Source organism: Plasmodium yoelii (assembly GCF_900002385.2).
Source record: "Plasmodium yoelii strain 17X genome assembly, chromosome: 11".
Taxonomy (NCBI): Eukaryota; Apicomplexa; class Aconoidasida; order Haemosporida; family Plasmodiidae; genus Plasmodium; species Plasmodium yoelii.
Window position 1 is genome coordinate 1,957,761 of NC_036183.2, and position 14,510 is coordinate 1,972,270.

The 14,510-nt window shown below is 20.5% G+C and overlaps 4 protein-coding genes across 4 annotated transcripts; all 4 read left to right on the forward strand.

Annotated features, from left to right (window-relative positions):
- Positions 1-1,334: 1,334 nt before the first annotated feature.
- PY17X_1149200 (PIR protein) lies at positions 1,335-2,530 on the forward strand (the record flags this gene model as incomplete). The annotated part of the gene is made up of 3 exons (XM_022956648.1): positions 1,335-1,349; positions 1,488-2,360; positions 2,465-2,530. 3 exons carry the CDS (start codon positions 1,335-1,337, stop codon positions 2,528-2,530), a joined length of 954 nt encoding a protein of 317 aa, XP_022812516.1.
- Positions 2,531-5,405: 2,875 nt separating this feature from the next.
- PY17X_1149300 (PIR protein) lies at positions 5,406-6,550 on the forward strand (the record flags this gene model as incomplete). The annotated part of the gene is made up of 3 exons (XM_022956649.1): positions 5,406-5,420; positions 5,541-6,380; positions 6,470-6,550. 3 exons carry the CDS (start codon positions 5,406-5,408, stop codon positions 6,548-6,550), a joined length of 936 nt encoding a protein of 311 aa, XP_022812517.1.
- Positions 6,551-9,318: 2,768 nt separating this feature from the next.
- Positions 9,319-10,402, forward strand: PY17X_1149400 (PIR protein; the record flags this gene model as incomplete). The annotated part of the gene is made up of 3 exons (XM_022956650.1): positions 9,319-9,333; positions 9,441-10,226; positions 10,316-10,402. 3 exons carry the CDS (start codon positions 9,319-9,321, stop codon positions 10,400-10,402), a joined length of 888 nt encoding a protein of 295 aa, XP_022812518.1.
- A 2,480-nt stretch (positions 10,403-12,882) lies between these two features.
- PY17X_1149500 (PIR protein) lies at positions 12,883-13,991 on the forward strand (the record flags this gene model as incomplete). The annotated part of the gene is made up of 3 exons (XM_022956651.1): positions 12,883-12,897; positions 13,024-13,815; positions 13,905-13,991. 3 exons carry the CDS (start codon positions 12,883-12,885, stop codon positions 13,989-13,991), a joined length of 894 nt encoding a protein of 297 aa, XP_022812519.1.
- Positions 13,992-14,510: the final 519 nt, after the last annotated feature.

A 14,510-nucleotide genomic window follows, 5' to 3' on the forward strand; every position in this document is an offset into this window, starting at 1 on the left:
ACCTTCATATAATTAAATATTAATATTAATTTTATCGAAAATACATAATAATACATTATATGTTTGTTAATGATCCAATTTGGGATATGTGGTTTAATATTCTAAAAAACTGGATAAATAAAGAAAAGGTTAAAGACTCAATTAACGTTAAAAGCCTTTTTATTATTTCATATTAACGCATATTATATTATCATTGTTTTACCATAAAACTAATAAAATATAGAATTTTTAATAAATTATCTGAATACATATACATTGATAACTATAACAATAAAATACATAAAATAAAAATGAATAATGTAGAACATTTAACAAATATTTAACTTAATTTATATATTAAAAGAGCAAATATATCTTATCTCTCTCCTCTTAAAGGACAATATAACAATTTAATTACGCATAGTTTTCTATTGTACTTTAAAATTTGCATCAATAATTATTTATGTGTCATATATTTAATATTAACTAAAAGGTATAATAAATGGTTAATATTTACTATGTATTGTTTTAAAAACAACATTCATCCAAAGACTTATTTAAGCTTATAAATAGGATAATTAATACTAGTCTATTGGTAACTGTTGTTTTAAAAAATGAAAATTATGCGTAAATAGACTATAAAACTACCCAAATGGTATATTTCTAAATTGGAGTATATTGGAATAGAAATAAAGTTATTTAACGCATTAAAATGATTTTTAAATTTATCTATATTAAATAAAAACAACATAAATTTATGTAATTTGTATAAAGATAGGAGTAACATACTTTAATTTGAAAATGCTATAATTTTAATAAAACAGTGATATATAGTATTAGAAACAAGTATGTAAATATTTAATATATTTTAGGAAATGCCTATTTATATAAATTTAAGGATTATAGCAATAATGGATTTATTAATTGTTTATATTTTTGCAATATATTAGTTTTGGAGTATCATTTATTAAAACAGAAAACATGGTGTTGTTTATTTTCTATATTAAAGCATATACATAAGAAGATATATTATAAACTTATTACAATGTTACTTTAATTTGGTGATAAGATTATACCGGAAGGTATTAAGGATAATTTTATGTGTAAATTTATATATATATATATATAATAATAAATGTATTAAATAACTCCCAAAATAAGGCAATTTATCTAATTACCATAAAAGTATATATTGTTATATATTATCTTTAAATTAATATTAAAAATGATAATAACATGCTTAACCACAGACAATTTTATATTATGGTTCAATTATTTTGTGATTTATTAAGCATAAATATATAAAATAATATGATTTTACATAATTTGCATATTATAAACAAAATAAAATCACAATGGATTATCAGCTGGTATATAATTATTTTTAATAAAATTTGCTTTTCCTTATTTTTTTCGTTATTATATTACCTATAAAGTTCATTAAATTTTATTTTATAAGAGTTTCATTATCATATATTTTTATTATACTTTCTTAAATGTTTTCTTAGTGTGGAAGGTTTGATAAATTGAGAAACTATTTACCCGATGACTTAAGCAAAGCTAAAAATAGTGATATTCATAGTTTAGGGAGTATTAGAGATTATTGCTCTAATGGAGAATCAGAGGGAATAGGATGTAAGACTGATCTCGATCAAATAAATGGTGGATGTCTATGGTTGTTCGAGCAAAATATTATTAATAATATTGACAGTTTAAGTAAGGATAAATTTAAAATTATTATTATATACATTATTATATGGTTAAATTATATGATAAACCTAAAGAAAGATGGCAAAATCAACAACATAAATGATTTTTATACTCAATATATAGAAAAGAATACGTATTATGCTAGTTGTAAAAAAAATGATAATGATTGTAGTAATTCATTAAAAGAACAAACGGGATATAATAATTTTAAGGAGTTCATAGAAAAAAACGAATATTTGTTGAATATTAATTATGATGATGTGTCTAAATTTTATGCTGCATTTAAATCATTATGTAATATGTATACCGAACTTGATGCAAACGACACAAAATGTGATAAATGTTTAGAAAATGTTAAAGAATTTGTTAAAAAATATGATGAACTTAATATTTCTGATATTACTAAAGATAGTCCCTATTATCAAGTATTGTCTACATTATCAGATGATTATAATAATTTTAAAAATTATTGTAAAGTTAATAATGTTGATTGTAATCATATTCAAACACTTTCACCGATAAAAATAAAAGAAAATGGTGTACAAGGTTCTGCACATAATGATGTACAACATTTTGAAGCTACATCATCAAGTTCGTCGATAACAAACAAATTATTTATAGTTTTATCGATATTTGGTGCAATAGCATTTTTTTTAGGAATTTCTTATAAGGTAAATAATAAGGAATTAAAAAATATTACATTTAAATATTATTTTAATTATATATATGCAAACGTTAACAAAAAAATCGTACGTTTCTTAACATTTTATATTAGTATTCGTTATTTGGATTTCGGAAACGAACCCAAAAACAACATTTAAGGGAAAAGATAAAAAAATAAAGAAGAAAATGGATAATTAATATAAGATTCGAAGAGTAATAACTATTTCAGGAATATCAATAATGATTTATATATTTTAAGAAATTGTCTATTTCGAAGTAATTTTTGATCATAGTTTTTATATTGTTTTATGATGTGGGTTAGGGTTAAGTATTATATTGTATTTAATTTTTTATAATTTGATAACATTTATTAGTCTAAAGAATTGTTTTAAATATATATTGGAAATAAGTTATTAAAAATATGCATATTATAAGTTGCAGTATTTAATATTTATATTAAGTCTAAATATGTAAGAAAAAATGGGATGAAGATTACTATAAAAAGGAGCGAATAAAGAAATATATTTTGATAATTATAAGAATTTGATTTCGTTTTAATATAACTTAATGGTAGATCCGATGAACTATTTACTTTTTGTATTTTATTGTTAATTTTGGGTTAATGGCTTTGGGACAATTGATAAAATATTTAAATCGATATAGAAAGATGATTGCAAAGTATCGACTTGGTCCTAGAAGCAAACGTTGGTTTAAATAATTACAACATTTAATATGAGAAACTAGGAAGGGAATTGAAAGAAAATATTTTATTATGATTTCCTTCCTCAGTGACATCAGAATCAAATGATAAATGAGTAATATATTTGAATGGAATAAAATTATAAAGTCCTATTTGGAGGAAATATATATATGGGAAAGAAGTTATGTTACGTTAAAGTATATTTATTTTAACACCTATTATTTTAGGAATTATGTACAAAGTAAATAAAAAATTATGAAGTATACAAATTTAAAAATTTTTCTTCACTATAAAATATTATATATTTTTACTATTTTTATGCTAGTATTTGCCATTTGGATGAAGAAAGGAATTGAAAAAAAAAACATGAAAGAGGTTATAAATTTGGTTTCTGGAAAGAAAACTGAAAAGAGAGTTATAAACTCAACTGATAGAAAAAAATAAATAAAAAATTTATAAATTTCGTTTATGACAGAAAATACCCATTATTAAATATGTACAAACTTATGCAGGCCAATCCTGCACCATTTATTAATTTATTTTTTTTGTTAATTTTTTTTTATAAAAGAAAAAACGATTTTTGGGAATGATAACTTTAATTAATATCTTATATTTTTTGTAAAATAACAAAGTTCAGATGTTTATGGCTCTGACTTTAAAATTCAATATAAATATTAAAAATGGTAAATAAGTGAATTCGTTCATTATTATTATAGGTAAATAAATTCATAAGTATAATAAAAAAATATATTTATGTGTAATATTATAATATAAATATATGTATTTTAATAATATAATAAAACATGTTTAACCGATTCATTTGGTTTCCATTATAATATTTTTCAATAATTATAAGAACAGTAATTACTAATATAATGAATGGGTAACAAATATATATTTTATAAAATCACTTATTATTGAAAAAATTCATAATAATATTTTAAAAAAATATAATAATTGCCCCTAAATCCTTGTTATATGTACATACAATTTTTTTTTATGTATATTTAGTAAAAAAAAGTATAAAACTGGATATTTCCTATAATTAATAGTTGTATTATTGAAATAACAAACCAGTGACATATAATAATGCATTATAAAGGTATTAATGTTATATTATTTTTAAAGATCGAATTCGGAATATGTGGTTTTATATTTTAAAAAACTGGATAAATGAAGGGTTAAAGAGTCAATTAATGCTAAATGTCATTTTATTATTGTTTAATGAATCTTCTTTAATCACAAACAGCATTGTTTTATCATAAATTAATAAAATATAAAATATTAATAAATTACTTGAATACATATACATTGACAGTTATAACAATAAAAAATATAAGATAACAAATAACTATATAGAACATTTAGCGAATATTTATCTAAATTTATATATTAAAATGGCGAATATATTTTATCTTTCTTCTCTTAAAGAACAATATAACAACCTAATTACGCATAGTTTTCTATTATACTTTAAAATTCGCATCAATACTTATTTATGTTTTAATATTTAATATTAACAGAAAGACATAATAAATGTTTAATATGTACTATATATTATTTTAAAAATAATATACAGTCAAAGCCTTATTTAAGCTTATAAATACGTGCCCAGTGGCAATTGTTGTTTTAAAGAATCTGACAGATGGCAAAAAATATTATAAAATTAGCCAATAAGGTATATTTCTATATACTTCAATATATAAATAAAAATAAAATTATCGGACTCATTAAAATGGACGATGAATTTATATATATTCATTAAAAAATATATATAAATTTATGTAATTTGATAGAAAATGGAGCATGCAACCAAATTTGAAAATGTTATAATTTTAGAAAAAAATATATTACATATTATAAGAAACAAGTATATAGAAATTTAATATATTTTAAAAAAGACTATTTATATGGTTTTAAGGATTATAGTAATAATATAATTTTTTATTTTTTAGATTTATACTGTATTTAAGTTTTAGTAAGTTTTTGTTGTTCTATATTAAAGCATATGTATAAATATATATTTTTTAAATTCATTATAAAATTCCTTAAAATTTTATAATAAAATTATACCAGATGTTAGTAAGAATAGCATTTTTTGTATAAAATCCATCATATATACATATGGCAAAGTGTATTAGCAACACTCTATTTAAGATAATTTAGCTAATTGCTATAAAATAAGTATAATATGATTTTAGTAATACTATTGTATTATTATTTATATGAAGTTAAAATTAAGAATAATATGTCTAACGAAAAATAATTGCTATGTAAAGAGATTAAGTAAATACAACATATATAAATAATATCATCCCACATAATCTCCAAATGATAGTAGAATTCCATTATAATGTCTAAAGAATTGGTATATATTATGTTTCTTATATTATTCGGATGTTGCATTCCTATAAATTACATTAATTTTCATTTTAATACTATTTATATTAATACATTTTTTTGTTTAATTCATAAAATATATTCGTAGTTCTCCACAAATAAAAGGCTTGACAATTGTTTTTCCCGTGAAGTATTACCTAAAGAAGGAAAATGTTATGTACCATACAAAGAATATTGTCCTACCAAACAAAATGGGAAAAAGGGAGAATGTAGCACAAATTATGAAAAAATTCGTGCTGGGTTTACATGGTTGTTAAATATGTTCGAGGATCATTATGATTATAATAATTCTGAAAATGATATTGTCAAATATGCAGAATATGCTATTTTATGGTTAAGTAATATAGTAAATAAAATGCCAGGTGAAGGAATCACCACATTAAAAGGTTTTTATGCTAAATATATAAAAAATAATACGCATTATACTAATTTCAATAGTGACGGTAAAGATTTTAGTAATTCATTAAAAGAAGGAACAGGATGTGCACATTTTAAGAAGTTCATAGAAGAAAACGAAAATTTCATGAATATGAATATGAACACTGTGGTTATGCTGTATGAGGCATTTGAAACCATATGTAATATGTATACTGGATTTGACGAAAAAACGATATATTGCAAGAAATATTTGAATTATGCTAAAATTTTTATTGATATTTATGGTTACCTTAATCAAATTTCTGATATCACTGAAGATAGTCCATATCGTCAAGTATTGTCTACTTTATTAAATGATTATAATAATTTTAAAAAGAAACATTATGAAGTTCAATGTTCCAAATCTTTATCTCTTCCAACGATAGAGAAAATACAAGCTTCTGCACTAAGTTCTAAATTTACATTATCAAATTTGTCGATAGAAAAAAAATTATCTATAGTTTTATCTATATTTGGTGTAATAGTATTTTTTTTGGGAATTTCTTATAAGGTAAATAATAATAAATTAAAAAATTATTTTCATTATATATATGCAAACATTAACAAACAACCGTATGTTTCTTACCGTTTTTATATTAGTATTCGTTATTTGGATTTCGAAAAGGAGCTCAAACATTTAAGAAGAAAGCTAAAAAAATTAAAAAGAAAATGGATAATTAATATATGATTCGAAGAGTAATGACTATTTCAGGAATAGTAATAATGATTTATATATTTTAAGAAAATGTTATTGGGGAGTAAATTTTGCATCATTTTTATATAGTTTTTATGTGATGGATCACGGTTCAGGTTGCCATTGTGGGACCCATATTCGGGTTAGGGTTAAGTATTATATTCCATTTATTTTTTCATAATTTGTACATTAATTTAATATATGTATAATTCCGTACGTTTAACCACGAGATGAAGTCCAAATATGTACCCCAAAAAGGGGTACTTCCGATAATATGAAAAGGGCTACATCACATTTTTTCATAAGTTATAATATATATAATTGAGTGTTCATTCCGATTTAATATGATTAAAACAAAATGTCTATATTGTATATATTAATATAGATATTGATTATATATGAATTCATATTATTCTATATCATAATTGCCTATTATATAATTTTTTTTAATCTATGGTTATATCAAATTATGTATAACACATGTTTCTTTATTTGATGAAACATGTTATTTGATAAAACTTATTATTTGTATCATATTTGTTTTAATTTAAATTATATTTTAATAACCGAGCAGTATAATATTATTATATATCATAGTATAAATTATAATTAGATTCATTTGGAACAATTGTCTACACTACAATAGATATTCATATTAATGAGTTTTTAAGATTAATTAAACATATTATCAATATATAATAGGTAGTCATAAAATACAGATTCATAAAATACCGATCGGGATTCGAGAATACAGCGATATCTATAAAAAATGTTTTATGCATCTAACATTTTTAATAATACAATAAAAATCGTACTATATATACAATATTTTTGAAGTTTTAATTGTATTACTATTCTCTTTTTGTATTTCCTTTACATTTTTATTAAAATTAATTAATAATAATAATAATAATAATAGTTGTTTTATACATTTTAATTTATTTATCATAAAGATATAATACTAGATTAATCACTATTAATTTTTAAATTTTATAGTTTTGAGGAATAAATAAATTATATTTTAAAATAGTTAAAAGAACAAATATAAGTATGTTAATAAAATTTAATGTTATATTTTGTTATAATACTTATAAATAACTTGGTATATAACATTAACGTTATTATTCTAATATATATAATATTGTATCAATGACTAAAACTGAAATATTTTAAAATTGGAAATATATACAATTATATATTAATGTAAAGTATATAGAAATAGTATGTAATAATTAATCTAATTTGAACTAATAATATTTTTATTAGGTTATTATATATATAAAAACTCTAAATTTATAATTTAAATATATTGTTATTACGAAATAATATAAATGTTCTAAAGTACTTGATTTAAAAACTATGAAACGAGGAAATATTGTACATTGATTTAAAGTATTTTTATTAAGCGCATTAATTATTCCGTTGTAATATACAGTGATATAACAGTAGCAATAATATTAGTAATAACAATAGATAAAGTATTAAACACGAGCAAATATATTATATTAATTTGATACATTGCACGGTATAAATTCATCATATATATTATTAAACGAGTGATAATATTAAAATTGTATACATATAATATAAATTGAAATATTATAACATTTATTTAAGTAAGCTCTAATGCGATAACATTAGAATTAATACTACCAAGAAAAATAATATTAATAATTTTATAGTTTCCTAAAATATAGTTTATTATAAAATATAAAAGCAAACTATATATTTAGAAAAGTAATAATTCTAAGTTATTTTTAACGTATAAATTAATTGAAAGTTTTAAGGCTAGAAAATATAATTAAATTATGTAGAATAAGTAAATCTTATATGGTTACATCCTTGTCTTAAAAAAACATACTTCCCTTATCTCTCCTCTCAAAGTGCAACATATCAACTTAATTACACATAGTTTTCATTATACTTTAAAATTTCATCAGGAGGTATTTATATGTTAATATTTCTAAGTATTATTTAAAAAAAAACATGCTTTAAAGTATTATTTAAGCTTATAAATAACATAATAAATACGGGGTCAGTGCTAATTGTCGTTTTAAACCGTGGGAAAGATGTGCAAAATATATTATAAAATTAGCCAATAAAGAATACTTATAAATTGGAATATGTAGGAATAAAAATAAAGTTATTGAAAATGTTAAAATATGATTGGAATTATATATATTAAATAAAAGTAATATTAAAATTATTTATATGCAATTAAAAAAGAGAACAATGTAACTTATTTTATAAATGTTAATATTTTAATAAAATATTGGTATATATTATAAGAAACAAGTATATAAAAATTTAATATATTTTAAAAAATAACTATTTACATACTTTAAGGATTATAGTAATAATAGGATTTTTTATCTTTTAGATTTATATAGTATTTAAATATTAGAATTGAAATCATTAAAATAGGAGATATAAATATATTAATTTTTTATGTTCAAACATACTTTAAATTCATTATAAAAGTATATTAATCTTTATAATAACTTATGCAAAATTATATTATATATACATATGATAAAACATGTATTAAACATCCCCCAAAACAAGACAATTTATCTAACTACCATAAAAGTATATATTGTTCCATATTAATTTTAAATTGATATTAAGAATAACAAAAATATTTTTATTTACATATAATTGCTGTATATAGGATTAAATAATACATTACCTATTTTAGTATATATATAATATGATATCCCCTTAACCTAGAAATTATAAATTATATTCCATCATAATGAATGATGAATTGGTATATACATTTTTGATATTATATTTCCTATAAACTTCATTAAGTTTTATTTTAATAACATTTTCTTAATACATATTTTTATCAATTTTTTTTAAATGGTTTTTTAGTGTGGAAAACTTGATTTTTTGAGGATGTGTTTACCCGATGAATTAGACGGGCAGGCAACAATTGAACTTAATACTATTCAAAATTACAATAATTATTGTCCTAATGGAGACTGTAATGCTGAAATAGATCAAATTACGATTGGATTTTTATGGTTACTTGAACAATATTTTACTAAATACCCAAAGATAGGTAATAATGAATATAATACTCAACCATTTTTTATATATATTATTTTATGGTTAAGTAACAAATTAAATCAAAACAAAAATCACAATACCACCAAAATAAACGATTTTTATGATAAATATGTAAAAAATAGTAATAAACATACTAAATTTAAAGAAGGCGCCTACAAATTTTTCGGTCTTGGGGAATTCATGGATAAACAAAAAGATTTGTTGGATATTGATATTAAAGATCTTTCTAAATTTTATGATGCATCCAAATTAATATGTAGTATGTATGCTAATAAATCAACGAATACAGATGGCAACAAACTGTTAAAGGATGCTGCTAGTTTTATTATAAAATATACAGAGCTCAAAAATGGCAGTAATACTAAAGGTACCCCAAATAATCAAATAATGTCTGCTTTATCAGCTGATTATGATAATATAAAAGAGAAATGTAAAAATGGCCAATCTATTCCAGAGATAACAGCAGACATTTCTGCACTAATGTCTACATTTGAAGATACATCATCAAGTTCGTCGATAGGAAAAAGATTATTTGCAGTTTTATCGATATTTGGTGCAATAGCATTTTTTTTAGGAATTTCTTATAAGGTAAATAACAAGGAATTAAAAAATTATTTTCATTATATATATGCAAACGTTAACAAAAAAATCGTACATTTCTTAACATTTTATATTAGTATTCATTATTTGGATTTCGAAAGCGATTTAAAAAACAACAAATAAGAGAAAAAATAAAAAATATAAAGAAGAAAATGAATCGTTAATATATGATTCGAAGAGTAGTGGCTATTTCAGGAATAGTAATAATGATTTATATATTTTAAGAAACTGTCTATTGGGAAGTAATTTTTGCATAATTTTTATATAGTTTTTATGTTGTGGACCCCATATTCGGGTTAGGGCTAAGTATTATATCTTTATTTAATTCTTTATAATTTGAACACTAGTTTAATATATGTATAATTCCGTATGTTTAATCACGAGATTAAATTCAAAAATCAAATATGCCCCCCCAAAGGAACATATCCATTAATATGAAATGTATCGCATAATATTTTTTTATATGTTATATTATATTAAATTGAGTGTTCATTTCAATTTAATATGATTAAAATAAAATGTCTATATTGATTATATATGAATTCATATTATGCTATATCATAATTGACTATTATATAAAACTTGATAATCAGGGGCCATATTGAATTATGTATAAAATAACATGTTTCTTTGGTTGATGAAACATTTTATATAGTAAAACTCATTTTTTTTACCATATTTGTTTTAATTTAAATTGTATTTTTATAACCGAACAGTATACTAATTTTATATATCGGAGTATAATTATAATTTGATTCACTTGGAACAGTTTCCTACAGTATAACATACCTTCAGGTTAATGGGTATATTTTTATTGTTAATTAAACATATTACCAATATATAATAGGTATTCATATAATATAGATCCATGGTATATCGATCGATAATCGACAATACAACATTATCTATAAAAGCCATATACATCTAACATTTTTAATAATCAATAAAAATATGCATATTAATTAAAAATTAAATTATAGATATATGTATACTATCCTTTAAAATAACAATTATATATAGTATCATTTTATGTTAAATTTTTAATTAATATTGATAGATATAGTTCTATATATATTAATTTATTTACTATAAAGGTATACTATTAGATTAATCACTATTAATTTTTAAGCTTTATAGTTTTGAGGTATAAATATATTACATTTAAAATTGTTAATAAAATATAAGTATATTAATAAAATTTCATGTTATAGTTTGTACTAATAAATATAAATAATTTGATAGATATAATATCGTTATTATTATATACATATAATATAATAAAATATTCTACCAATAACTAATATTGAAGTATTATTTTATTGTGAAACCTTCACATAATTAAACATTAATTTTATCGAAAAGGCATATAATAATACATTATACTGATATAATTTTTATATATTTTGTTAAAGATCCAATTTTGGATTTGTAGTTTTATATTCTAAAAAACAGGATCAATGGAGAAAGGGTTAAAGATTCAACTAACATTAAATGTCATTTTATTATTCAATATTAACGCGTATTATATTATCATTATTTTACCATAGAATTAATAAAATATAGAATTTTTAATATATTATTTAAATGTATGTACATTGATCACTATAACAATAGAATGCATAAAATAAAAATGAACTATATAGAACATTAACGAATATTTATCTACATTTATATATTAAAAGAGCAAATATATCTTATCTCTCTCCTCTTAAAGGGTAATATAACAACCTAATTAAACATAGTTTTCTATTGTACTTTAAAATTTGCATCAATACTTATTTATTTGTTATATGTTTAATATTTACTATGTATTATTTCAAAATATATTTATACTCAAATACTTATTTAAGCTTATAAATAGCTTAATAAATACAGATTCAGTGCTAATTATTTTAAACCATGGAATTGATGCGTAAAATAAAATATAAAATTCCCATAAGCCATATTTCTAAATTGAAGTATATTGGAATAAACATAAAGTTACTTAACATATTAAAATTATTTTTAATTTTATCTATATTAATTACAAATAATATATATTTATGTAATTCGCATAGAGATATAAGTAACATAACTTAGTTTGAAAATACTATAATTTTAATAAAAATATGTTATATAGTATTAGAAACAAGTATATAAATATTTAATATATTTAAAAAAATGACTATTTATATACTTTAAGGATTATAGTAATAATATAATTTTTTATTTTTTAAATTTATACAGTATTTAAGTTTTAGAAGGGCTATCATTAAAACATAAATATAAATACATTCCTTTTCTATGTTCAAAAATACTTTAAATTCATTATAAAAATATATCAATTTTTATAATAAAGTTATACTAGATGTTAGTAATAACAGTATTTTTTGTATAAAATGAATAATATATATATTTAACCAAAAGTGTATTAAGTATCCCTCTATTTAAGGTAATTTAACTAATTATAACAAAGAGAAATATAACGTTTCTTTGTATTAATATTATTATATATTAATTTAATTATTGAAAAACTTATAATATATTTAACTACAGACAGTTGTTATATATATAGTTAAAGTATTTGCGTCACATATTTGGTACATCGTATATAAAACAGGATGATTCTGCTCAATTTACGAATTAAAAATAGAATTCTATCAAAATGAATAAAGAAGCGGTATATACATTTTTTAATAATAATAATTTTCTTTACATTTTATGATATTATATATATCATTAAACTTTGCTTTAATCAAATTTTCAATAACACGTTTTTATTAATTGGTTTTAAATGTTTTTTTAGTGTGAAAAGTTCAAGAATGTTTGGACGAATTTTAAATATGATTCTAGTAATGGAAATTATAAAATTAATGATGATGGCGATTTCAAAAAGTATTGTAATAACGGAAATTGTGCGAGTGATCTCGAAAGAATTAATGCTGCATCTTTATATTTGTTTAATGAATTCTTTGGGGATTCTTCTTCGCTTAAGAATTATGGAAAAAATAATATCGATATTGTTGAATATATTATCATATCGTTTAGTTATATGTTAAGCTTATTGAAAAATAACGAAAACGACAGTCTAAAATTTTTTTATACTACATATATAAGTAATGATAAGTATAAAAAGGCTATAACACGTGTTGAAGGTTGTGGTAATTATAAGGATCTTATAGATAATAAACAAGATTTGACAACTATTGACATTAAAAAAATATCTAAATTTTATGAACCATTTAAATTATTATGTGAAATGTATACTGAATTTGATGAACACAAGAAAGATTGCGCAGAAAGTTCGAAAAAGGCTAATCAATTTGTTGAAAAATATAAAGAACTTAATGGAGATTCTAGTATCACTAAAAATAGTTCATATAGTAAAGTATTGTGTATTTTATTAAATGATTATGATAATTTTAAAAAGAAATGTAATGATAGTTCATTGTTTCCAACGATAGATAAAACAAAAATTACTATAAAATGTCCTGAACAAATTTCTGAAGTTACATCAAGTTCGTCGACAGCAAACAAATTATTTATAGTTTTATCGATATTTGGTGCAATAGCAATTTTTTTGGGAATTTCTTATAAGGTAAATAATATGTCAATTAAAAAATTATTTAATTATATATATGCAAACATTAACAAATAAATCGTATATTTCTTAACATTTTATATTAGTATTCGTTATTTGGATTTCGGAAACGAGCTCAAAAACAATATTTAAGAGAAAAAATAAAAAATATAAAGAAGAAAATGAATCATTAATATATGATTCGAAGATTAATATATGTTAAGAAGCTGTCTATTTGGAAATAATTTTTGGTCAATTTTTGTATAATTTTTATATAGTTTTTATGTCGTGGGTCAGGGTTGTGTTTGTGATACCCATATTCAGGTTAGGGTTAAGTATTATATCTTTATTTAATTTTTTATGATTTGAACACTAATTAAATATATGTATTGTTTCGTATGTTTAATCACGAGATGAAGTTTAAATATGCAACTAAAAAAAGGATACTTTCATTAATATGAAAATGGCCATATAACATATTTTCATAAGTTATAATATATTAAATTTGTGCTAATATAGATATTGGAAATATATTAAGATTATGTTATATCATAATTATATATTATATACATATTTTTAATCAGGGAATATATTGAATTATTTATAACACAATATGTTTTTTATTTAGTAAAACTTATTATTTATATCAATTATTTCAATTTAAATCATGTTATCCAACTGAAATGTAATCATAGATATTCATAAAATTAGAT